We start from the raw sequence: 25,980 nt of genomic DNA on the forward strand, positions 1-25,980 counted from the left end.
GTTCATAAAAAGCAGTTTAAAAATCATGGTTCGGAAAAAAACACAGTAAAAAAAAATAAAAAATACCACTTAAAAAAACTCAGATTAAAAAATGCAGTTTGGAAAAAAACTCAGCTTAAAAAATGTGCTTCAAAAAAACACGCAGAAAAAAATGTAGATTTGAAAATGAATAGCAATAAAAAAATTAATAAAAAAAAAAAGGTGGGAAAAAACAGACTGAAAACATGGTGGAAAAGAAGCGTTGGAAAAAACAAGAAGATAACAAAAGGGAAGAAAAAAAGTGACTGAAATAATAGGTTAAAGACCGGGAAAAATGGGTGAAAGACAGACAGAAAAAAATTGTTTCCAACTGTTCACACTGTAACGCCCGATTTCAGGCATTGCATATGTTATTTTTTTTTTTTTGGGAGGGGTTGTGCATTGTCACGCTTCACGCATGGGACACCCCATCTATTTCAAGCCTAAATGCCAACCTTTAGCAATGCAAACAAATGGGTAAGCAATCAGTGTACAGGGCAGAGTTTATTGCAGAGGTACTATGCATAGGGCTGGATTTCCCATTAGGCAGCGTAGGCATGTGCCTACAGGCGCTCTTCCAAAAGGGACTCCTCTCTCTCCCTCTCCTTTTCCCTCTCCCTCTCCTAGCACAGCCAGATATTGGTGTGCAAACCGGCAGGCGTGGAGCCGCAAAGAGTACAGCTGTCAACCCCATCTGTGATGTTGGGGATGGGCGGGGCCATTATGCATTTCAGGGGCTCTGCCCCCTTTGTCAGCCATCCAGTGCATAGACAAATAGCTGGCATTTATAAATTACTGGATGGGGAAGGTGGCAAGAGGCAAGACCAATTAGAACTACTGCATGTACACCCATAGCAGTGTATAATAATCCTGAGTTATACACCACAGCGGATGTACATTCAGTAGATCCCCAATTGGTCCTGCCCCATGCCCCCTTTTTTTCCGTCTGGCACTGTATAAATAACGGCTGTTTCTCTATAAACAAGTTGTCTGACAAAGAGGGAAGAGCCCCTGAAATGCATATATATTGTTCTTTGTGACCAGACCCTGACCAGATTGGAAATCGCGCTACTCCCGCTACTAACTAAAATGGCATAAGCACACCTTCTCTTAGGTGCTCCGAGCATTCATTTTTGGTCCTGTAAAAACATCTTTGTTTGAACTTCATCAGTACATCTGCAATGCAATTAGTGTCCATGGTAAGCAGTAGGTTTAGGCTTAGGGTTATTTTTATGACTGGGATCTGCAGTGGCAGCTCTGTAGAGATTTTATGTCTGTGTGTTTGCAGTGCCTGAGGATGTCACAATGAAGGAGGCAGAACTTAAACCTGGAAGCACCCTAGGAGTGTTCAAAGGAAAAGCACCTGGTGCCTCACAAGTGCGTATTGAAACCTAAACCTCTTAGACATTCTAATGGTTTGTTTTATATTAAATTATTAAGGGCTTATTTACACATACCCATTTTGGTAAATTGCATTAACATACGTTAAGGTGCTTTTGTCATAACACAGCTCATTCAAGTGAATGGACTACCAACACTCCACTTTGTCAGGGGAAAAAAGGCTACTTGATCCATTTTGCCTGTTGTGAATGGTAGTGCATTTCCATGAATTGTGTTTGGCTGCAAAGGATATGGGTTGAGGTGTGTTGCCTTGGTGCTTTGCAAATAAATGATGTGTGCTTCCTGTGCATCCACAGATCTTCCTGTCCTTCATTCTTGGAAATGAACTTCAGGAAGGTCAAGAGCAAGATATTATCCTGGAAGAAACCCTGACTGTAAAAGAGGTATGTGCACCTTAAAACATCCAGTGTTCTGCAGTGTAAACTTGTCCATCCCTTTTTAAGATGCATAACTCCTTTTTGCACAAAGTAGCCCCAATCTTCCAAATTCCCAGGTCCCCTGCCGTGCTCCTGGCCCCTCCCTCCTGCCGAGTGCCCCCCAAGCAAGCAGCTTGCTATGGGGGCACACTAGCAGGCTCATTCCCAAGCTGCTTCTCTGTGTGTCCATTCACACACAGAGCCCCATGACTTGGCCCCGCCCTCTCTTCTCATTGACTCACCGGCTGTGATTGGTTTATCTTAACTGCATTTTTATTTTTTATTTCAGTGCTTACAACAAATTCTTCAGAAGGCGGGTTTACCAAGTAAGAAACAGTCTATTTTTCTTCTATGGTGTTGTAAGTTTTCCTGAAAAAGTATTAAAGGGAACTTGTAATGGCTTTGGGTTACTTTTATTCCATTTTTTTTAATATAATTTATAAAAAAAATTCCTGAGTAACTGCTTCCCTACCACCCTATAGCAGAAATACTGCTACAGGGCGGCAAGGGTGTGCAAAATCACGTATGTATGTATGTGTGTGTGTGTATGTATGTATGTATGTATGTATATGTGTGTGTATATGTATATATATATATATATATATATATATATATATATATATATATATATATATATATATATATATATATACACATTCATACAGTCAGGTCCATAAATATTGGGACATCGACACAATTCTAACATTTTTGGCTCTATACACCACCACAGTGGATTTGAAATGAAACAAACAAGATGTGCTTTAACTGCAGACTCAGCTTTAATTTGAGGGTATTTACATCCAAATCAGTGTAGGAATTACAACAGTTTGCATATGTGCCTCCCCTTGTTAAGGGACCAAAAGTAATGGGACAGAATAATAATCATAAATCAAACTTTCACTTTTTAATACTTAGTTGCAAATCTTTTGCAGTCAATTCCAGCCTGAAGTCTGGAACGCATAGACTTTACCAGACGCTGGGTTTCATCCCTGGTGATGCTCTGCCAGGCCTCTACTGCAACTGTCTTCAGTTCCTGCTTGTTCTTGGGGCATTTTCCCTTCAGTTTTGTCTTCAGCAAGTGAAATGCATGCTCAATCGGATTCAGGTCAGGTGATTGACTTGGCCATTGCATAACATTCCACTTCTTTCCCTTAAAAAACTCTTTGGTTGCTTTTGCAGTATGCTTTGGGTCATTGTCCATCTGCACTGTGAAGCGGCGTCCAATGAGTTCTGAAGCATTTGGCTGAATATGAGCAGATAATATTACCCGAAACACTTCAGAATTCATCCTGCTGCTTTTGTCAGCAGTCACATCATCAATAAATACAAGAGAACCAGTTCCATTGGCAGCCATACATGCCCACGCCATGACACTACCACCACCATGCTTCACTGATGAGGTGGTATGCTTAGGATCATGAGCAGTTCCTTTCCTTCTCCATACTCTTCTCTTCCCATCACTCTGGTACAAGTTGATCTTGGTCTCATCTGTCCATAGGATTTTGTTCCAGAACTGTGAAGGCTTTTTTAGATGTTGTTTGGCAAACTCTAATCTGGCCTTCCTGTTTTTGAGGCTCACCAATGGTTTACATCTTGTGGTGAACCCTCTGTATTCACTCTGGTGAAGTCTTCTCTTGATTGTTGACTTTGACACACATACACCTACCTCCTGGAGAGTGTTCTTGATCTGGCCAACTGTTGTGAAGGGTGTTTTCTTCAACAGGGAAAGAATTCTTCCGTAATCTACCACAGTTGTTTTCCGTGATCTTCCGGATCTTTTGGTGTTGCTGAGCTCACCAGTGCGTTCCTTCTTTTTAAGAATGTTCCAAACCGTTGTTATGGCCACGCCTAATGTTTTTGCTATCTCTGTGATGGGTTTGTTTTGTTTTTTCAGCCTAATGATGGCTTGCTTCACTAATAGTGACATCTCTTTGGATCTCATCTTGAGAGTTGACAGCAACAGATTCCAAATGCAAATAGCACACTTGAAATGAACTCTGGACCTTTTATCTGCTCATTGTAATTGGGATAATGAGGGAATAACACACACCTGGCCATGGAACAGCTGAGAAGCCAATTGTCCAATTACTTTTGGTCCCTTAACAAGTGGGAGGCACATATGCAAACTGTTGTAATTCCTACACCGTTCACCTGATTTGGATATAAATACCCTCAAATTAAAACTGACAGTCTGCAGTTAAAGCACATCTTGTTTGTTTCATTTCAAATCCATTGTGGTGGTGTATAGAGCCAAAAATGTTAGAATTGTGTCAATGTCCCAATATTTATAGACCTGACTGTATATGTGTGTGTGTGTGTGTGAATTTGTATTTCTGGGTCGGGGGTGCGCTCAAGCGCCCTACCCGCTCCACCATTTGCAGCCTCGGTTGTCATTTACCGGGTCCCAGCCGGTGATCACCCGCTGGCGCCTGGTGATTACCGAGGATCTCCGATGGGAGGACGGCTGCTTTTTTTTTTTTTTTTTTCTACTAACAGTCCTCCTCCCTGTCGGCTCGGGCACACTGCTCTGGAGGGCTGTGCAGTGAAGCACCTACACACCACCCTATAGTAAAACAGTCCTAGCACACAGCTAACCCTTTGATCGCCCCTCATGTTAACCTCTTTCTGCCCAGTGCCATTATTACAGTGTTAGTGCTTTGTTCTAGCATTGATTACTGTATTGGTGTCACTGGGGATGTCAATGACACAAAGTCAATTCCCCCCAGTGTCAGAATGCCTGCCGCAGTCCCGCTATAAGTCGCTGATCGCTGCCATTACTAGTAAAAATGTAAAAAAAAATGTCAGTATATATACCGCCATTTGTAAACACTCTAACATTCACGTAAACCAATTTAATTTACACGTATTGGGATTTTTTTTAAGCAAAGACATGTAGCAGAATACAGACGAAATTTGATTTCTTAAATTTCTTTTACTGGATATGTTTAATAGCAAAAAGTCCAAAATACTGTTTTTCTCAAATTTGTCGGTCTTTTTTTGTATAGCGCAAAAAATAAAAACCGCAGTCGATCAAATACCACCAAAAGAAATTTTTGTGGGGGAAAAAAAGACGTAAATTTAATTTGGGTGCAGCGTTGCATGACTGTGCAATTGTCAGATAAAGTAACGCAGCGCAGTAACGTAAAAATGTCCTGGTCAGGAAGGGGTGTAAATCCTCAGGAGGGCAAGTGGTTAACACTGTTTTTTTTATTTTGTGTGTTACAAATAAACATTTAATATACCAGATCACTATGAATTTTCGAAAGAGAAGGAACAGCAGTAGCTGCCTGCTTTTTAGGCTTGCTTTGTCTGACTGAAATCTCTTAGAGACCTCATATAAGGAAAAGGTTATTTCCTTAAGCTACTGAGCTCTGTAAACAGGTTTTTTTTTTTTGTTTTTTTTTTTATAGCAAAGGGCATAAGAGACCTAAAAATGTATAAAGGAAACAAGAACTCCATCTCCTGCCTGCATAGAAAAGCTTGTTTGGCAGTTTGTTCTGCACTCCTGTGACCCATTTTCAGCCGACAGTGGGCTAAAGTCCGCTGTCACTGACATCACTCAGCCGCTTCAGGCTGGGAAAAGATCCCAACCATATGGTTGGGATCCACCCAGGAGCCTGGACCGGCACCTGGCTCATCCTCAGCCTTGAGCTAGCTGCTCCTGCCCTCCCCACAGCCCAGTGCTCCAGTGAGCTCTGGGGGGGGGAGAAGAGCAAAGAGCTTGAGACTGACAGTCCCAGCTCTGTGCTCAGAGCGGCAGGGAGAATTGGGCGATCAGTGGTGTCTGATCACTCAGTTCTCACCCTTAGAACTGGCATGGGACAGATGCAGCATCAGATTGATGCTGTATCCACATAGGTAAGTATAATTTAAAAAAACAATTCCCAAACGTCTCATAACTATTTTTTTTTTTAATGACTATGAGAAATGAAAGAAATAAAATATAGGCAAAACTACTATATTGTCCCTGTTAAGATGTAGTACCTTTTTAATATAGATTATTCTGTCTTCATAATGACAGTTAGTGTACCTGTGGGCTCAGACCTTTCCTGGATTTTTTTTTTTTTTTTTATTGCTAGTATTTAAAATGAAAGCTCTAGTCAAGGCATATATCACTGGTAAACCTAATGATTAATTCAATTTGTATTAATTTGATGTACCATTATGAAAAGATAACCAGATTTTCAGCTCTTTTGGTAAGATATTTTTTTTGTGGTATTTACTGATAGTTTCTTGAAAGCTTTCATCAGATATGTTAGCTGTTTTGTAGACGTGTGCACATAGTAAAATTTTATGTTTGATGTGTAAATGGATGTCTTCTCTTTTAGTTGAAGCTGGGTGGCACCTTAGGAAAATGGACTGGTGTTATGAAGCTGGAGATCCCCTAAGTGAAGAGGTATTAACTCAAAACATGTCCCATGTACAAAACCATGACATTAGACCCATTTAGTATTTTTCTTTTTTAATCATTCAGTTTTTTGTCTTTGTTCTGCCTGTGGGCCCTTGTAGAGGAATTCCTGCTTCTTGCTCCATGGTGGATCAAGCAGCTAATTTCCAGAGCTTACGCCTTAGAGACAGAGTTCCTCCTTTTCGTATCAGAGCCCATTCCAGCAAGGCTGTTTAGTGTCTTTTGAGCTTTTCAGCAGCAGACATCTGCTTCTCAAATTTACGAGGTCACCACCTGGTCCACTGTTCACATTCTCCAAGTTTTCCCAGGTGGTTTTTCAGGGCTCCACTGATGTGCTGTCCAGCTGCAAGGTGCTTTCAACTGCTATCTGAGTGTTTTGTTCAGGTTCTTTAACCCTTGTTTTCTTCTGGGCCTGATGGCAGTTCTGTTTGCTATGCTGTTGCCCACCCTCAGTTTATTGCTTGTGTAGATCCCATGGTCTATGAATAACAAGTCCAGTGACCTGTATTGTACAGTTAGGATAATGGGAATTTTGACTTGCCTGTAAATTCCTTTTCTTGAGTACAGTACAGGACACAGCCCCCCCCCCCCATGTATTGATCACTCCTTATTGTTTGCTAAAAAAAAAAGAAAAAAATGGAGTCTAAGTGGCAGGGTTATCAGTACACTCTAGGGATCGACAGTCTTTTTGCCAATGCCCAGCCATCTGAAGGCAGCCTGCATATAACCTATGGTCTGTGAATAGAAGCCCTGTATCCTGTACTGTACTGCAAGATAAGGACTTTACAGGTATGGCAAAAATTCTTGGCCTGTTTTTCACCTTTTCCCAACAGTCCCTTTATGGAATTCGTACTTATATATAGGTAGGAATTCACATTTTATGATTTAATATATGCAATTCTGTACTGAGTATGTTATTTCAGTGCTTCTGAAATTGGTCAGTTACAGAGGCATTAAATACACCTGGTTGTAAAAGAGTCGGATGATATATGATACATACATACGTACAGAAATTTGGGTGTGATCACCCAAGATGAAGAATATAAAAGATAAACTTCAAATTAGTCTTAGGGCTCATTCACACCATATGTGCATGAAAACAGATGGAAACGGACATGCATATTTCACTTGCAGAGACATCACTTTACATCAGTTTTCATGCACGCTTCAGTGAGGTTCTATAGATGTTGCAGATTCCTGCAAATCTGCATGTGATACTAGTGTTGTGGTGTAAACAGGGCACATAGAGAACAATTGATGTTACTGTGCCCTTGCAGAACGCATGCATAAAAACTGACATCTCTGCACAATGGTGTGAACGAGCCCTTAAATTTGACCATTTTGCATGAATCAGTATGTACTATATGTTGTCTTTCTGGGATTAGTATGAGTTAAAGGAGTGTTTATGGTTCTCTCACTTTGTATTTTATAGAATAGTATTATCTTCCCTGGTTATACTGCAATGATCCTTCCTTTTTTTTTTTTTTATACACATATTGTGCATTTTTTAACATCTAAACATACAAACCAATATTTCACCATCTACGTACATTTTCAAATGTTCAAAAGATTGATCCTTCATATACAATATATGAGAATTTTAATATACTGTATGTGTAATGACATTATTTTCAGCATATTGAGCTTGTTCTGCAACAAAACAAATAACTTTCAACTACAGCTATCTTTGTTTTGACATTTCTTCTCAATAAAGGAGTATCAAAAGATTCTATTGTCTCCCATTACTGATTATTAAAGTTTAAAAGTGCTCTATTCATTACTTATACATCTTACCTTTATAATAAGTCAGGGACCCTTGTTGTTAATGCTCATTAAAGGTAAGGGTGAGAATATTCTTTGCATGTTCAGTGCAACTGGGGCCATTCCTTGCACTGTCAACAAAGGATTCCATATTTTTTTCACTCCAAAGATCTTTCATTAGAGGAGAGAGTTAAGACACATACATTTGCAAATCTGTCTTTGGAACAGCATTCTTGTTTGACTAACATAAATATCAGACAGGATCAATAGATTGTGAGAAAGGATAAATAAGTTCTTAATTTGTATTATTATTTCTAGGACTCCTCTCTGAAGGATTTAAACATACGATCTGGAGACACATTTGTCATAACGGAGGGAAGACTTCCACCCAAGGTAGGTATTTACCATATCTTCATTCTCCTTGATTGTCATATATTTTTTAATATAAAAATTTAATTTGCATTTTTATATCTTGTGCCATTTTTATAGGGATTTCTAAAGTTACCCATTTGGTTGTACTGTCCAAAAACAGAACAGAGTTCTGTCAATCATGTCTTCAGTTGCCTGGCAACCCTGCAACTATCTCAGCCAGGGGGTAAGAGTCAAATAGATGGTATGTCCTAGTAGTTGGTGATGAGCTGCTAGATGGGGGTTTCTGACTTGCTTACAGTAGAATTCATGCATAACACACATTAGGCTTCGAATCATAAAGCTCAAAGACAAGAGTAAAGATTTCTATTTTTATGCAAGTAACATTTATTTTCAGCAATTTCAACTACATGGCTAAAAATAAAGATCCTTTTCCTTCATTTAATGCATTCGCATTTGTTTGGGATGCCTTTGAGTTTTTGAAAATTTCCTTTTGAAATGGCTTAAATGCTAGAATGGAGGTCATATGGAGTATGGAGTATTTCCCAATACTCTGCTATACAGCACAACAGGCTTTCTTGGGTTTTGTCATGTCCATGCATTGGCTTGAGTTGGAAAATTCAGCGATCGCATGACAACAAATCTGGTGCGAATAAGCCATTAAAGAGAAACTGCAAGCTTAAAAAAAAAAAAATCAAAACATTGTTCTCAGTGTACACATAAGTTTCACTTGGATCCCTAACTTAACTTATTAAAGCTGATCTCCAGGTTCCATTTAAACTTTAAATAGTTTGGACAAAGCTGGGTATACATACAGTATACAGTGCTGCGTACTGGCAGTGGGACAACACTTTCTGTCCACCCCTAGATCAAAATCGAGTTGGCCTACTGTGCAGCCATTCAGAGGAAGCCTTGTATTCTGTGAATGAATACAAAGTTTCCTGTGATTGGCTGAAGTGGAGAGATGGGCTAATGACATCATGGACTCTTCCTCAATCCTACTCCATGCCTAAGTCTAATGTGAATTGCACCCTACATGATTAGCAGCAGTAATCAAGGTGATTTTAAAGGTTAGATTTACCTCTGACGCTTGTTCCACTCATTCTAGGGTGGAACATTTAACATGTTCCCATAGCTGCAGCCGTGTCCGCCCCCCCCCCCCCCTTCCCTCTGACAGATAGTACGGGGAAACTTCTCCCTGTACTATCTGTCAAATTTGAAAACCGCACGGCTGTGTGGGACTCTGCCCACACAGCTGCATCATTCATTCATGGACTTCTGTGAATGAATGAACTGCAAGCCCCGACAGCCTTAACAGCTGTGGGCTAGTAGTTTTCAATGAACTACCACGGCGCTGTGGAGCACCGTGGTAGTTCATTGAAGCTTCCTGTCAGAATATCTGCTTGCTCGTATATCCCGTACTGCAAGCAGATATTCTGACAGGTCTGCAGGAGACCTGCATGACATCAGAAATCTACTGATCGCTGGTGCAATTCTTTCCAGGCTCCTTTGGACAAAAATAATAAATGCACATTTCTTTTTACCTGCAAAAAAATGTGCATTTATTATTTTTGCCCAAAAGGTGAACTTATCCTTTTAAGCTGGCAATTTGGTGTGGTTGGTGTACAACATTAGGGTACATGTTTTTAATGAAAAGGGATAAACAGTAAATGTATTGGAGGGAAAACAAACAGTAGCAGTTAAGTCTGAGATGAAACGGCGAACATATGTTTTAGCATTCATGTAGTCCTAGAATCCAGTATGGCATTGCTTATCAGTTTAATGAATTTCAGCATTCTTTTCCTCTCTTTCCCATACACGTGTCTCTCGCTTTCATAGATGCTTCTTCCCATGAACAGCCAGACTCTGATTATTCCTTTGTGGGTCATATAGAGATATCCAAAGAGGCTTCTCTTCAAGAGCTCAAACTTCAGGTTTGTGTAAAAACCATTACCTAGGTATTTTGTGCATTTTGACATTATGTTGTATTTGGTATTTTACACCTATTGTATTACATAAGAATTGTCTATAGTCATGGCAATGTAAGTTCCATTGTTCTCTCTATACAGATTATGACACTACCACTTTTTGATGCCATTGGCATTCCTTCTCCTGATTTCCTCCGTATCTGGACTTTAGAAAACAAACGGTTGGCAAAAATATTGCGCTTCAATCAACTGCAGATCAGGTGCTTAGTTATCTCTTTATTTATACTGATTCTAAGGTGATAACATATGCCCTTTTTAATACATGCACTTTATTTTCACAGGGTAGGAAAGTAAAAAGATTACATTTGTTTGGCTTATTCCCCCATAAATTGCTGTGTGCAAATATATTCGGTGATGTCTATAAAAAGCAAAAACAACCACATTTATTTAAGAATTTTTTTTTTTTAAATCTGAAAAATTTAAACATTTTACAGTTGCAATCCTATACACTATGTACACAAAACTAACAAAAAAAAAGGTAAACTATAAAATCTACACGTGAGAGTCATTATACTGCAAAAGGCAAGGATGTTGCACTGGTTTGTGTATTAGATTACCTTTAAAGTGGTTGTAAACTTCAGATATGAAATGTGAACAAAGCATATCCTTCTATTGTGTACTTGTCTCAATTCAGAGCACGAAGTGTTATTGCTGTTTGCTGCCTCATTCTTCTGTTATCAGCATGAGTCATTGCTGACAAGTTTTCTTGACACCAAGAGAAAAAAAAAGGTATTGTCATAATGTGCTAGCATCCATCACATACTAGCACATTATGAAAGACTTGCCTTCGAACAAAACCCTCGAGCGACAGGGTTTCGCCCGGTCTTCCTTCAAGTTTGCAGGTCCTGGCTGCTTGATTGGCCAAGCTGCTATGATGCATGCGTGGGAGTTGTGGCCATTTTACCAATAAACTGCCTATGCAGGTAAGGGATGTCAGTTGATAACAAAATGTGCAGCTTTGACCAAAGTTAAATTTAGACTTTGCTATAGGTGTAGGCCATTGACATACCTTTTTAAAACTTGACTGAAAAGCTCCCAGAAATGGCATCATCCCATCCTGTCCTATTTCTAAGATACTTCCAGTTGTTTACTTTCACCATCACAGAAAGTGATTAAGCAGTCCACTGTATGATTTTAGCAATGAAAATAGCCTTTTTGTTTTTCTCTGGCTAGTGACCACAAACTGGGAATCAGAACAACACTGTGTGTGGAGCCTCTGCAGGCAGAGGAGTGTCTCGGGTGAGTCTTGTGCTTTTAAAAAAATTATTTTCATTATACCTAGAAGTGCTTTATTTATAAAAAGAACTGAAATTTATTTAAATTTATCAAACTGCTTAGGTCTCAATTAACAAAGTAAACTAAAAACCTCTTTTTCCTTCTAGCAAGTCTTTCAATTTACATGAGATTAGTAAGATAAATGGAAAAGCTACAGTAGCAACTGAAGCAGCAAATAAATAGTACAAGAAACAGACTGGACAAAAAAAAAAATCTTTGAAGCCTCACTGTGCTACTGTTAAATTTTCCAATGCAGTGGACTCCCTCCTTGCAGCACATGGGTAACTGCTCATTTGCAGTCATCTGAAGCCAATTCCACCTCTCTGACATCAAATACAATGCAGGGATCTGTTGGCACCGAGATACCCCTTCAGAAAGTAGTTTTTCATTGTTACATTCTATCCCTTACAAGTACAAATTCAGCAGAGCTGTCCAGGCCCACTTTACTCTCTCATCTGCTGCTTTCAATAAATAGAAGGCTAAAGAAATGTTCCCTTTATAATTCAGTGTTTTTCTTTGAAAGCCTTGGGTACGCATGCAGTTAATGCTAATTTAGCTACATCAGGCTCTGGAGCCATATCGATCATGCTCCATTCTCCAGGACTTAAAGGATGGGAAAAGGAAGAAAACATTTGAAACAATTGTTCACATTGCTATCACATTTCTCATATACCTATAACTGTGGCAAACTAGTATACACCTATTACATTAACAGCGGTTGACTTTTATGTATGAGATGCACTGACAGATGGTTAGGTGGGATCATTTCATACTACTTAACAAAAAAAGAAGCAATGTATGGATAATGTTTTCCAGTATAATTTCCTTCTTCATCCTTTAGCCCCCAGGATCTGCTCCTTAGAGTCCAGCTTTCTGTGCCAGGAGAATATCGCTATTTTCCCCCATTGGACATTGCATGGAATATCTCTCGTGGATGTACAGCCTCAGCTCTTCGTCAGAGAATTGCCACCCACTGTGCGCTACCAGCAGACAAAGTGGAGATTGCAAAATACATTCCAGAGAAACACGAATGGCTTCCAATTTCAAGCTGGGTGAGGCTTTAACATATCATTTGGCTTGCTTTATTCTAGATAATGGAAAAAGTTACATAATGCTGTAATACCAATATATATAGTGTGTGTGTGTGTGTGTAGATATATATATCCTAACAATATATACATTACCAAAGAATGGAATATAGCTTCACAATGTATACATTTTTTATTTTACATAATAAATTATATATATATTCAGATTTCAAGAATATTAGGAATCTTATTAATAAGAGTAACATGTGCCACAAAAAAGTATCCACACACCAACATACAATGATTATTGCTCATTATTGTTTCACATTAGACTCAACATCTTTCCAAAAAGAAGAAGAAAAAGAAAGCTGAGAGCCTACAGGGGGCACCATATTATTTGAAGGATGGGGATATAATTGGTGTAAAGGTGAGTAGGGTCTGGAAAAGGCAATATATTAGACAAGAGTAGTGTTGGTTACGTACGTTTTATTTTCTTAAACTAATCCTTTTTTTATTCATCGTTAAAAGGTGCCACGCATTAATTCATTATTTTATTCAATCTGACATGTAGTTACCACTATGTAATTTTTCTTTTTTTTTTTGCATGTCAAACGATTAAAGTGAAATAAAGACCCGATTTATTACACATGCTTCAACCCCATGAATAACAACCTAAACATTTTCTATTCAGTCCTATCATTTCTTTCTTGATTTAACCAGAAAATGAATTAGATTTAAGAAACCAATCAAATCAATAAGTAGTTTGAAAGTGTCAGAATTAAAAAAAACTGCATAGCAGATGGTTTGTTTGCAGACACAATCGAGTATCCAGACAGTTGGATTACTAATTGTGTGTGGGCACAGTTTGTTGGAGGCTTGAGAAGAAAGTGGTGCAATTATAGATTTAAAGAAGTATGCCCAAAGTTTGTTTTTTGTTTTTTTGTTTTTTTTGGCCCTGCTTCTCCTGTGGGTCACAGAAATGCACTCCTGGAGTGATCCCGACTTTAACGTCGTGATCCACCCAGATGCCTGACTGGTAGCTGGCTCAGCCTTTCAGTGCACCTCTGCGAGCCTGAGCTAGCTGCCCCTGTCCTCTGCACAGCCCTGCGCTCCACTGAGTTCTAGAGGGGCAGAGTACATAGCTGTGACTGACAGTCACCATTTGGTACTCAGAGCGGATCCAAGAACTGAGCGATCAGTGGTAATGTGGGATCACTCTGTTTTCTCGGCCTTAGAGGTGGTGGGAGACACCTGCAGCGTCAGATCGATGCAGCATCTACCTAGGTGAGTATGTATGACTATTTTTTGTAAATTCTGCACTTCTCATTTTCCCCCCTTTTTCCCCGGTCACGCAGGGATCTGCCCACACGACCTTGTCATTCATTCACAGTTCTGTGAATGAATGAACTACAAGTACCATTGGCTACTGCAGCGCTTTTGTAGTTTGATTCTTCTTGCCATTCACTAACTGCCTGCCAGTTGCAAAAAGATGTGTATTTATTTTTTTAAACAAAAGGTGAACTTATCCTCTAAATGGAGAAACTTCGATAAAGAGGTTTAGGAGTATAAAAATGGTCTTGTTTATGTGTACGCCCTGTGGGCAGTTGTTTTATGCCTGCTTGTCCAACCTGCTTGTGAGATTTACAGGCATCCTACATACACCTGCAGCATTATGTTTAAAGTTTAGATTTGGAGTTTAACTATTCTCCCTAGTGTACTGTGGTAACACGTGAGTGCGGTTCTTTCCTATCACAATTGTGTTGCAGTGCAGCGTACATTGTGGTGTGCTGTGCTGGAGAAAATACATAAATGATTTTGACCCGCTTTAGTGCATTCATGAATAAGCTGCCTTATATCAATGTGCATTAAACATGCTGAAACAGAGTGGGATGGTGTCAATGGACACTAACATGGCAAGTGTAGTTGAGGGCTTAAGACAAGGGTCTCCAAACTTTCTAAACAAATGGCCAGTTAACGGTCCTTCAGATTTTAGGAGGGCTGGACTGTGGCCAGTGGGAGTAGAAAATGTCCTGGAATTAGTGGGAGTAAACAGTGCTCCATCTTTGATATTGGGGGAGAAATAGTGCTCCATTGTTGGTGTCAGTGGCAGGAATTATGCCCCATTGTTGGTGTCAGTGGAAGGTACCTCATATTAGTGTGGTGACTAATGCCCCAAGGGCCACATAAAGACAACCAAAGGCCTGCAGTTTGAAGACCACTGGTTTAGAGGGTAGTGGTTAAAAGAACTTTTGATGTATCTATATGTAAGCAGGGAAATACCTCTCACCCATCAACATTTTTCTTGTCGTGCTGCATTACAATTTAGGCATGTCCAATACATGTTTTCACAGTTGTTTAATATGCAATGCTATTCATTCTCTGTAGAAGATTTCTTTGTTGGAAACCGCAGCAAGGGCGATTTTATCTAATGCACTGCAGTGGTGTAATTGTAACGTTTAAAAGTGTATCTAAAGCCAAAGCCATTTTTTCCGAGTTTTGTATAGAGTGATTAGAGGTTAAGACCCCTGTCAGTGAGCCCATTATGGAGACCCACCCTCTTTATTTGCCAACTGAAAGGAAGGGAAAGTCCAACATTTTGAAATTTCACTTGAACAGAAACAGAGGGAAAATCTTCACATTTGGACACCTTTTTCACTGTCTCAAGAGGGCATTTACTTCACTTTGGAAAGATTCCCTCTTTTTTCTGTTGAGACTACAGTTTTGACTTTAGTTGTATTTCAGTGTGCCTGGGGAGGAGGAATATTAGTTGAACAGTGAGACGGAAGCAGTGACATGCTTACAGTATAAAAAAAAATGTAAACTCTACTTTTTTTTTTCAGAACCTTCTACTGGATGACAAGATAGACTTCAGCTCAGAGAATGAGTATATAGCAAAGGAAAAGCAAAGACAACGTGCAGAAAGCAAGAAAAATATGTAAGTGATGTCTGCATGAGAACAACCATAAAATAAAGGGTATACTATATACAGCTATGCAAAAATAACATTGTTCATTGTAAGGTATTACTGTGATATCTTTCCATTACAAACAATACCAGCACAATGATTCAGATCTTCCCAGAGAAGGATAGATTAAAAAGCAAGTCAAACAATTTCATGCTCATTGAGCTGTGTTGCTCTGCATAAATCAGTACAGACATAAAAATGCAGCATGTCTGCATTTTTGCACCACACAGCTCACCATACCACATGTATAGGTGGATAGAGTTGTGTAAAGTATAATTTTTTGTTGCTTCAATAGAGTTAAAAGAAAAACTGTGCAAGGCATTATAACAATCCATCACATTGCCTCTTACCACCTCTACACAACATACACCAGATGCATACGTGTTAGCACATGGACTGGTGTGAACAAGCCCTAAAAAGTTCTAAATAAATAAATAAATAAATACATATTCGAATTAAACCAGATAAATACATTTTAAATATCACTTAAAATCAATTAAAACAATTCGTTAGTTGACAAACCATCTATTTTATTATATCATGGGCAGATCCTATAGTGGAGGTGATTTATATCAGGTGTTCCTTATTTTCAACAGCAGTTAGTGTTTTTGGAATTTTTATGCCCTTTGCACAACTCCTAAATGTACTTTGCACAACTTCTATGTACACTGCTCAAAACACTTAAAGGAACTCTGAAAACACAGCAGATCTCAATGGGGAAAAACATCATGCTGGATATCTATACTGCTATGGACTGGGTAATGTGTTAGGAACGCATGGATGCCCATCATTTGATGGAAATGAAAATGATCAACGTACAGAGGACTGAATTCAAAGACACCCCGAAAATCAAAGTGAAAAAATTATGCAGCAGGCTAGTTCATTTTGCTGAAATTTTATTGCAGAAACTCTAAATGGTACTCAGTAGTTTGTATGGTCCCCATGTGCTTGTATGCATGCCTGACAACATCGGGGCATGTTCCTAATGAGAAAACAGATGGTGTCATGGGGTATTTCCTCCTAGATCTGGACCAGGGCATCATTGGAGCTCCTGGACAGTCTGAGGTGCAACCTGGCAGTGTCGGATGGACTGAAAGATGATATCCCAGAGGTGTTCTATTGGATTTAGGTCAGGCGAGCATGGGGGCCATTCAGTGATATCAATTCCTTCATCCTCCAGGAACTGCCTGCATACTCTCGCCACTTGAGGTCGGGCATTGTCGTGCACCAGGAGGAACCCACTGCATCAGCGTAGGGTCTGACAGTGGATCCAAGGATATCATCCCAATACCTAATGGCAGTCAGGGTGCCATTGTCTAGCCTGTAGATGTCTGTGCGTCCCTCCATGAATATGCCTCCCCAGACCATCAGTGACCCATCACCAAAACGGTCATGTTGAACGATGTTACAGGCAGCATAACCTTCTCCACTGCTTCTCCAGACCCTTTCACGTCTGTCACATGTGCTCAAGGTGAACCTGCTCTCATGTGAAAAGCACAGGGTGCCAATGGTGGACCTGCCAATTCTAGTGTTCAATGACAAATGCCAATCGAGCTCTGTGATGCCAGGCAGTGAGCACAGGGCCCACTAGAGGATGTCTTCACCCTCATGAAGTCTGTTTCTGATTGTTTGGTCAGAGACATTCACACCAGTGGCCTGCTGGAGGTCATTTTGTAGGGCTCTAGCAGTGCTCATCCTGTTCCCCTTTTTGCACAAAGGAGCAGATACCAGTCCTGCTGATGGGTTAAGGACCTTCTATGGCCCTGTCCAGCTCTCCTAGAGTAACTGCCTGTCTCCTTCTGGCAATGGCACGTATTGATGTGCCATCCTGAAGGAGTTGGACTGCCTGTGCAACCTCTGTAGGGTCCAGGTATCACCTAATGCTACCAGTAGTGACACTGACCCTATCCAAATGCAAAACTAGTGAAAAACAGTCAGAAAAGATGAGTAGGGAAAAAAATGTCAGTGACCTCCGCCTTTAAAACCATCACTGTTTTGGGTGTTGGCTCATTGTTGCCCATCTAGTGCAACTGTTGTTAATTTCATTAACACCAAAGCAGTTGAAACTGATTAACAACCCCCTCTACTAGGTAACTGACCAGATCAATACAATATCCAGGGAGTTTAATTGACTTGACGCTATACTCTGATTAAAAAGTGTTACTTGACTTTTTTTGAGCAGTGTATATTTGACCCACTTGGTGTCTGACCTAGCCCTCCAGAACCCCCAGCAAGTCTGTTTTTTTTTAATGTTTTCTTTAAGTGGGAACAGCTGGAATAATTTATTGACTAATGATACACATACAATATCCTGGAGAAAATCAAATGGGAGCTCTGATAGAAGAGTGGGAGCTGCTATTGCTAACTTGTTTTTAAAGGTTCAGGGCTGTCACCTGAATCCTGGCTTCATTACTTATTGAGTTACTGACCATGATGAAGCATGCTGAGCAGGAGTTGATACTTTTATAGACTTCACTAGCTTAATGCTTGTTCCTCCTCAGGGATTTACTAGGTAGCAAAGACAGGACCGGAATGACAAGCCCTGGTAATTTCTTTTAAAAACAAGTCAGCCATGTTAACGCCAACTTCTCTAACTGCAAAGGTTAATTTTAAAGTGGACAAGTCAGTTACTTTACAAATCTACTTAAATAAACTCCTAACGTCACAGTATGCAACAAGTATAGTTTTAGAAGTATACAAAATGGTGTCTTGTGTCATTAAAAAAACATTTCTGAAGTGACCTTGACTGAGATCATCATTCTGCTGCATACAGGGTGATATTTTTCCTCAGTTCCTTCTCCCCCTGTGATCAGACTGCAGCATTGTAACTCTGAGGCACAAAGTCAGAGGATTCAGGTTCTTAGACCGTTGTGCACACAGCCAAGAACTGCAAAGGCAGCAGGATTTGTTGTGCCACCTCTGAGCCAGCATCTTGGTTCAGGAACCAGTTTATGATCCTGACTCTACGCTAAGTCACCATCCATCTAAAGAGAAAAGCAGGTAAAGGCCTTGCAAGGAGAAATACTATAATCTATATTAGATGCAATAATTTGTCTGTGTTACATGTATACTAAACTTAGTATGGATAAACTTAACATAAATATAATGCTAGGCTCACTTTAAGGAAATTCTGAAAATATGACTTATTTACCATTGGAGTTGACACGCCATAATGAATTTTTCTTAATGCGTCTAGGTAATGTTTATTTCTACATAACATGAAGGATGGTATTTTAGTCAAATGATGTGTAACAACCATTTCTGTTTTTTTATAGTCCACCATCTAATTGCAATCAAAAGGCTCAGCCAAGTGGACGGAAGCCAGAAAGTTCTCTATCCATCCGTGTGGGAGTGTTCAGATAGCACAAACTTGCTCCCATGGTTGGAGCATGAAATGCAGAATCTTTCCCCTTTATTAACTCAGGGATGAACATAAAATATACTGTCACTAAGAGGCAGTGTAATGTTGTGCTACAAGTCTGTTGTTCACCCTTGCCCCCCTCCCCCCTCCCCCTTCCCGGAGGTCAGAACAAGGTGCTGCACTTCTGCTGAAGAAGTATGGGTGCTTGTAGCTGACCTCAGCTGCCGAACAGTCAGGAAAATGTCTGTGTGTGGAGGTGCCTTCTCTTTTCTCATTATCTGCTGTAAATCACCTGGAACTGATTTTTTTAAAACTGCTGCTCTAAGAAGGACAGCGTATAGCTGTATTACTTGCAATCGGGTTTAAACATGATTGACCCTGCCTCCATTTCTTTTTATTATTTTATGTTACTTGTCAGTTCTATACGGTTAATTTTTTTTATAGGATTACATTCCCAAGCTTTATTGGGGAACCAACAGCTGTCAATGAATAAAGGGATAATCATGCACAATGCTATCTTTTAAAGATTCAATCTGTTATATTTGTTATGGGTTAACGTAGGTAGTTTAAGTTTGCTGTCTCAGATGGCCCTTTTACACTCACACTACTATGCAGTAATGCACAGTTTTGATGCACATTACTGCATGCATTTATGCATGATTTTGTATGTCTTAGACATGCATTTATTTGTACATTAATGTGCGGTTTTGTGCATTTGAGGGTGTGGGTTTTGCTCATATGTTAAGTAGAAAAGTAAGACAAACATTCATGGTAAAGATGTGTGTAATACACACACATTTCCATTGTGGACACAGACTGCAGCAAAAAAGAAAGTTCCACTAAATGGGAGTGGGTTAGAACCTCTTTAAGGCTATTATGTTCTGTGACACAAAGCATACAAATTAATGTATTACTAGATAATGACATGTATTTTTTTTAAATTCAACAAGTGCGAGTACCTGAATTTGACCTGAATTTCAGCCTCTTGCAATTCCCCTGTGCAGCAGTATTTTGACTGGGAGAGGGAGGAGCAAGAATGGGAGCCGATCCATTTTACTGCATGCTAATGTGTTAACAAGGAACAGAGTGAACAGAGAGGTGGTCTTATCATTTTTCTGCTGCTCTTTCATTGTCCAGCCAGTAGACTGGAGGTTTAGCAAGGACAGTGTATTGCTTGTATAGTTTACACTGGTAACAAACATCCAAGTCATCCAGCTAGTCTTGATGTGAGAGCATCCATGTGCTCTCGTCCTCTGTAAGCTTGTTCACTGTTTTAGAGTGACAGTATTTTGCAAAGCACCAGAGAGAGCCCTGTTTGGCTCAATGTACTGTTCCTTCCTACTCCTAGTCAAAGTGCTGATGTGCAGGGGATTACAGAAAGCTAAAATTCTGAGAGAATTCAGGTACTTGTACTGGCTTTATTAAATGAAACCTTTTATAAAAGAAACCCAGAGACTGCCATTGTGGGTTTTTTTTCCTTCAGCAATGTTCGTTGTATGGCTGTTATACTGGTGGTTCAGCTTCAATAGCCCAAAATGTATATGCAGATCATGAGTTCTGATTTTACGTTGACATTTCTGATTTGCATACAGGTTGCAGGTTAGCGACTCAAATGATTTGAAGAAAAAATGAAATGTTGAAGCCAGAAGCTTAGTATAATAGCCAGACAATTAGCAATTTCAGAAAGAGGTCATCAGTAGCAATTTCTGTTTTTGCCAGGAAAAGCTTCCTTTAAAGGATAATATTGTAAATGGGAAAAATTGTGTTCTCTTATCATACAGTAGAGGACACACATTCATGAACTATGGTTTATATGCTACTACCTTCATGTAATTGCACACTGGCAAACACTTTTGCTAGGGCTGGATATAGTTTATACCCACATAACCCTGCCCACTCCACAAGACTCCAGTTTTTTTTTTTTGCTAGTGTCCTTAGACGATGGACCTGGTTTTTTTTAAACCATTAAAGTTTTTTTTTCTTCATCTATCAACATCTGACTGCTTATTACCTTGTGGAACCTAGCAGTTTTCGGATCGGTTACCCTCCATATGTACCATGGGAACCACACCAGGACCACATTCAGAGAAGACAACCTGTAATGCTTGCTTTTGGCACTGGATCCTGCGTTAGCTGCTTATCCTGGCACAAAGTGCGACGTGTGATGTTAACTATACAAAAAATGTCAACCGTCCCAACCTATAACCAGCCTTGGCAGTTAGCAACATTTGATGTTAGCTTTACAAGGTCAGGGCGGATGCTGCCATTTCAGTTCTCAATATACTCCTTACAGTTCCTGTTGAGGATGTGCCCCCTTTTAAGGATTCAGGTGACAGACAGTTTGAAAACCCTTTAAAGGCCTTATTTGCACTTGCAGGTCCAGCCCAATTGCTGCTGTATAGATTTGCCAGACTTTCACTAATGTTTCAAGTTGTAATAACAGAGAGCTGGAATTGGTCTTTGAAGACCCTTTAAAGATTACATCTAAGCACATAAAATCCACCCCCAAAAACTGTGAGACCCCCCCCATCTCAATGTACATGCATGTACAAACGTAAATACACGCACACTGGGGGCACCTAAGCACAAAAACGTCAATTGTGATACATGTTACATATCGCTACACACCAGAGTGGGAGCAATAATTTTAGCACCAAAGCTCCTGTGTAGCTCTAACATGTTGGGTATCTATTTACTTGGTGCAACCTCATCTGTTATATTTTACAAAAAAAAATTTTCAGAAATTTTGCGTTTCCTAGACCTTTGCCCTAATATTGCGTAACTTCAAAAATTGGAACTACCACTATTTTATTGTCTAGGGTATCTGCTTTCAGAAAATATATAATGTTTGGGGGTTTTATGTAATCTTCAGAGCTAAAATGATTTTTTTAAACGTGCAAAAAGGCTCTGGCAGCAAAAGGGTTTAAGATGTCAATCAACAAGTTTCAAGAATCTCTTATCTCTGTGCATATACACAGAATGTTATGGTTAAAAGCTTGGCCCGCTGACCATGCTTCTAAAAACTGTATTCTACGCATGGTCACCTCTTTGGGAAATTCTTTGACAAATTCATCAAGGAAGTTACTGGTGACCAGGTACAGTAGGGCAAAAAAGAATTTAGTCAGACACCAATTGTGCACGTTCTCCCACTTAAAAAGATGAGAGAGGCCTGTAATTGGCATCATAGATAGACCTCAACTATGAGAGACAAAATGAGAAAAAAAATCCAGACAATCACATTGGCTGATTTGGAAAGAATTTATTTGCAAATTATGGTGGAAAATAAGTATTTGGCCAATATCAAAAGTTCATCTCAATACTTTGTTACATATCCTTTGTTGGCAATGACAGAGGTGAAACGTTTCCTGTAAGTCTTCACAAGGTTGGCACACACTGTTGCTGGTATGTTGGCCCATTCCTCCATGCAGATCTCCTCTAGAGCAGTGATGTTTTGGGGCTGTCGCTGGGCAACACGGACTTTCAACTCCCTCCAAAGGTTTTCTATGGGGTTGAGATCTGGAGACTGGCTAGGCCACTCCAGGACCTTGAAACGCTTCTTACGAAGCCACTCCTTCATTGCCCGGGTGGTATGTTTGGGATCATTGTCATGTTGGAAGACCCAGCTACGTTTCATCTTCAATGCCCTTGCTGATGGAAGGAGGTTTGCACTCAAAATCTCACGATACATGGCCCCATTCATTCTGTCCTGTACATGGATCAGTCGTCCTGGTCCCTTTGCGGAGAAACAGCCCCAAAGCATGATGTTGCCACCCCCATGCTTCACAGTAGGCATGGTGTTCTTTGGATGCAACTCAGCATTCTCTCTCCTCCAAACACGAGTTGTGTTTCTACCAGGGGCGGACTGACAACTCATGGGGCCCCCGGGCAATAGGGGATCATGGGGCCCCTGTGTCCTTGCCCAAACTCAAAAAAGCCTATGAAAAAGGTACCAGGGGCATCTTATGGGGCCCCCTGCTGACCCCGGGCCCTCGGGCAGTGCCCGAGTTTCCAAATGGTCAGTCCGCCCCTGGTTTCTACCAAACAGTTCTATTTTGGTTTCATCTGACCATATGACATTCTCCCAATCCTCTTCTGGATCATCCAAATGCTCTCTAGCAAACTTCATACGGGCCCAGACATGTACTGGCTTAAGCAGGGGGACATGTCTGGCACTGCAGGATCTGAGTCCCTGGTGGCGTAGTGTGTTACTGATGGTAGCCTTTGTTATGTTGGTCCCAGCTCTCTGCAGGTCATTCACTAGGTCCCCCGTGTGGTCCTGGGATTTTTGCTCACCGTTCTTGTGATCATTTTGACCCCACGGGGTGAGATCTTGTGTGGAGCCCCAGATCGAGGGAGATTATCAGTGGTCTTGTATGTCTTCCATTTTCTAATTATTGCTCCCACAGTTGATTTGTTCACACCAAGCTGCTTGCCTATTGCAGATTCAGTCTTCCCAGCCTGGTGCAGCTCTACAATTTTGTTTCTGGTGACCTTCGACAGCTCTTTGGTCTTCACCATAGTGGAGTTTGGAGTGTGACTGTTTGAGGTTGTGGACAGGTGTCTTTTATACTGATAACAAGTTCAAACAGGTGCCATTGATACAGGTAATGAGTGCAGGACAGAAGAGCCTCTTAAAGAAGAAGGTACAGGTCTGTGAGAGCCAGAAATCTTGCTTGTTTGTAGGTGACCAAATACTTATTTTCCACCATAATTTGCAAATAAATTCTTTCCAAATCAGCCAATGTGATTGTCTGGATTTTTTTTCTCAGTTTGTCTCTCATAGTTGAGGTCTACCTATGATGCCAATTACAGGCCTCTCTCATCTTTTTAAGTGGGAGAACTTGCACAATTGGTGGCTGACTAAATACTTTTTTTGCCCCACTGTACTTCTACCCTACTCCTATGGCTTCTACCTCTACTCAAAGAAAGGGATCTTTCCATTCTCTCCAGGAGTTGGACTTCAAACCAATACTTAACATTTCCTTTCATTGCAAGCCCTGACCTACCAAGTCCACCAAGCCTTCCCAGAAGCTGTCGCCACATTAAAGGGGCACCTCTACTCCTTGGAGTGAGGTGACATCTGTTGGCCTTTGTGCCAGCCTTGATCTGAAACATCCCAGACCTCTGGATCCAATCTGTCATTTCAAAATAGTTTCTTTTTCTGTCCTCCTAATTTTTTACCTTCTACTCTGCCAATCTCAGACCAAAGTCTGCCACATACTGGACTTGAAATCATAAACGGGGAGATGCCCAAAACTTAAATTTCATTGGAATTGGGTTATTACCACCTTTTTTTTTATTACCTAAATTACCTATATGGTATTACCCTAACCCCTGATCCTATTACGTGTATTCTAGGGCATATCAAGTCCACTGTTTTGGACGATAGTTTAACCTTAGCTGTCATTATATCACTGTTGTACGAAAAAATGCTTGCTTTAAAATGGGTATCTTCTAACCCTCCAACTGTAGATGAGTGGAAATCTGAACTGAATAGATGAATCTTATTTTGATAAACATACGTACTTCCTCCGTAATGCAATGCTATATGGTCTTAGATGGATGGACATGCTGTATCCTATTGTTTTCAGCTGAAAACACTGTTTTTACTGTTTCCTGTGGATGAATAGCCAACTCTTGTGAGGTATCTGGGTGACACCTCTGTTTAAAAATGGGAATCCAAGAGCTTCGTGCTGTACCTTTTTTATCTTTCATCACCTGGTCCTCCATTCACACATTTTTCAAGTTCCAGCAGGTGGACATTCAGGCCTCAGCAGAGGTGAGCTTTGGCTGCAAAGTGCTTCAGGCACTTATCTAAGCATTTGTCCAGGTTCCTTAACACTTCTTTTTCTTGTGGGCCTGTTGGCAGTTCTAAATTTCTTTGTAGGCCACCCCTCAGTTTTATTGCTTGGGTATGGCCTATGAATACCAGTCCTGATTCCTGTACTGTATGATCAAGATAAGGAGTGTACAGGCAAGTTAAAATTCATATTATCTTAGAGTACAATACAGGGCACAGGTCTCTCCCCCTGCATTTTGAACACTCCTTATTGCTTGGACAAGGTTATATGGGTATGTTCCAGGGCTGGGGTGGCCTTGGCAATAGTTTTTGCCAGTAGCCAGTCACCTGATGGTAGCAGTATAGACCGTGTGCACAATTATTAGGCAAATTAGTATTTTGACCAAATCATAATTTTTAATGCATATTGTCCAGCTCCAAACTGTATAAACTTGAATGCTTATTGGATTTAAGCATATCGGGTGATGTGTATTTGTGTAATGAGGGAGGGTGTGGCCTAAGGAGATCAACACCCTATATCAAAGTGTGCATAATTATTAGGCAGCTTCTTTTCCACAGGGAAAATGGGCCAAAAAGGAGATTTAACTGACTCTGAAAAGTCGAAAATTGTAAAAAGTCTTTCAGAGGGATGCAGCACTTTTGAAATTGCTAAGATGTTGGGGCATGATCACAGAACAAAATTATATAATATGGTGAAGCGCTCAACTTAAGAAGTGAGAATTATCTCATACCCAAATCAATGTGCAAACTGAATAATCAATATAAATAAAATAACTAGTGCAATATCCCCATATATGAATTATACGTCCCTAGTGGTATAGTGATAAACAACTAATACTTTTTAAACTGTGCAAAGTGATAATATAAACAGAAATCATTAAATAAAATATAAATACAAAAATCAATTGTGATGCCACACTGTGCAAAATCATAAAAGTGTTCAAATGACATCACTCCATGCTGCAATGTGCTCTTCGTGAAAAAATCTTGATCACAGAACCATCAAACATTTTGTTCCAAATCGTCAACAGGTTCGTAAGAAACATGTTGAGAAAACAAAAAACACAAATTAATTGCCAAAGATTTGAGAAGAATCAAACATCAAGGTACCAGGAACCCACTATCCTTCACCCTACCTGGAGTGCCCAGAAGTACAAGGTGTTCAGTGCTCAGAGACCTGGCCAAGGTAA

The 25,980-nt window shown here is 40.1% G+C and overlaps 1 protein-coding gene across 4 annotated transcripts in view; it reads left to right on the forward strand.

Moving 5' to 3' along the window:
* The window catches only part of USP40 (ubiquitin specific peptidase 40), an 80,839-nt gene extending 61,338 nt beyond the window's left edge, over positions 1–19,501 (forward strand). For 2 of the 4 annotated variants that reach the window (XM_089693167.1, XM_089693168.1), the window contains exons 20-32: positions 1,307–1,395; positions 1,716–1,802; positions 2,125–2,161; positions 6,164–6,231; positions 8,323–8,397; positions 8,494–8,617; positions 10,213–10,307; positions 10,443–10,561; positions 11,535–11,600; positions 12,478–12,688; positions 12,996–13,091; positions 15,505–15,599; positions 18,905–19,501. In XM_089693167.1, the coding sequence (XP_089549293.1) occupies positions 1,307–1,395; positions 1,716–1,802; positions 2,125–2,161; positions 6,164–6,231; positions 8,323–8,397; positions 8,494–8,617; positions 10,213–10,307; positions 10,443–10,561; positions 11,535–11,600; positions 12,478–12,688; positions 12,996–13,091; positions 15,505–15,599; positions 18,905–18,992 (1,250 nt within the window). In that variant the 3' untranslated portion in view covers positions 18,993–19,501. The remainder of the gene's footprint in view (positions 1–1,306; positions 1,396–1,715; positions 1,803–2,124; positions 2,162–6,163; positions 6,232–8,322; positions 8,398–8,493; positions 8,618–10,212; positions 10,308–10,442; positions 10,562–11,534; positions 11,601–12,477; positions 12,689–12,995; positions 13,092–15,504; positions 15,600–18,904) is intronic. The other 2 variants (XM_089693169.1, XM_089693170.1) reach the window with 1 other exon arrangement.
* The last annotated feature ends 6,479 nt before the right edge of the window (positions 19,502–25,980 follow it).

Source organism: Staurois parvus, unplaced genomic scaffold (assembly GCF_062004578.1).
Source record: "Staurois parvus isolate SC_StPar_1 unplaced genomic scaffold, SC_StPar_1.0 ptg000616l, whole genome shotgun sequence".
Lineage (NCBI taxonomy): Eukaryota > Metazoa > Chordata > Amphibia > Anura > Ranidae > Staurois > Staurois parvus.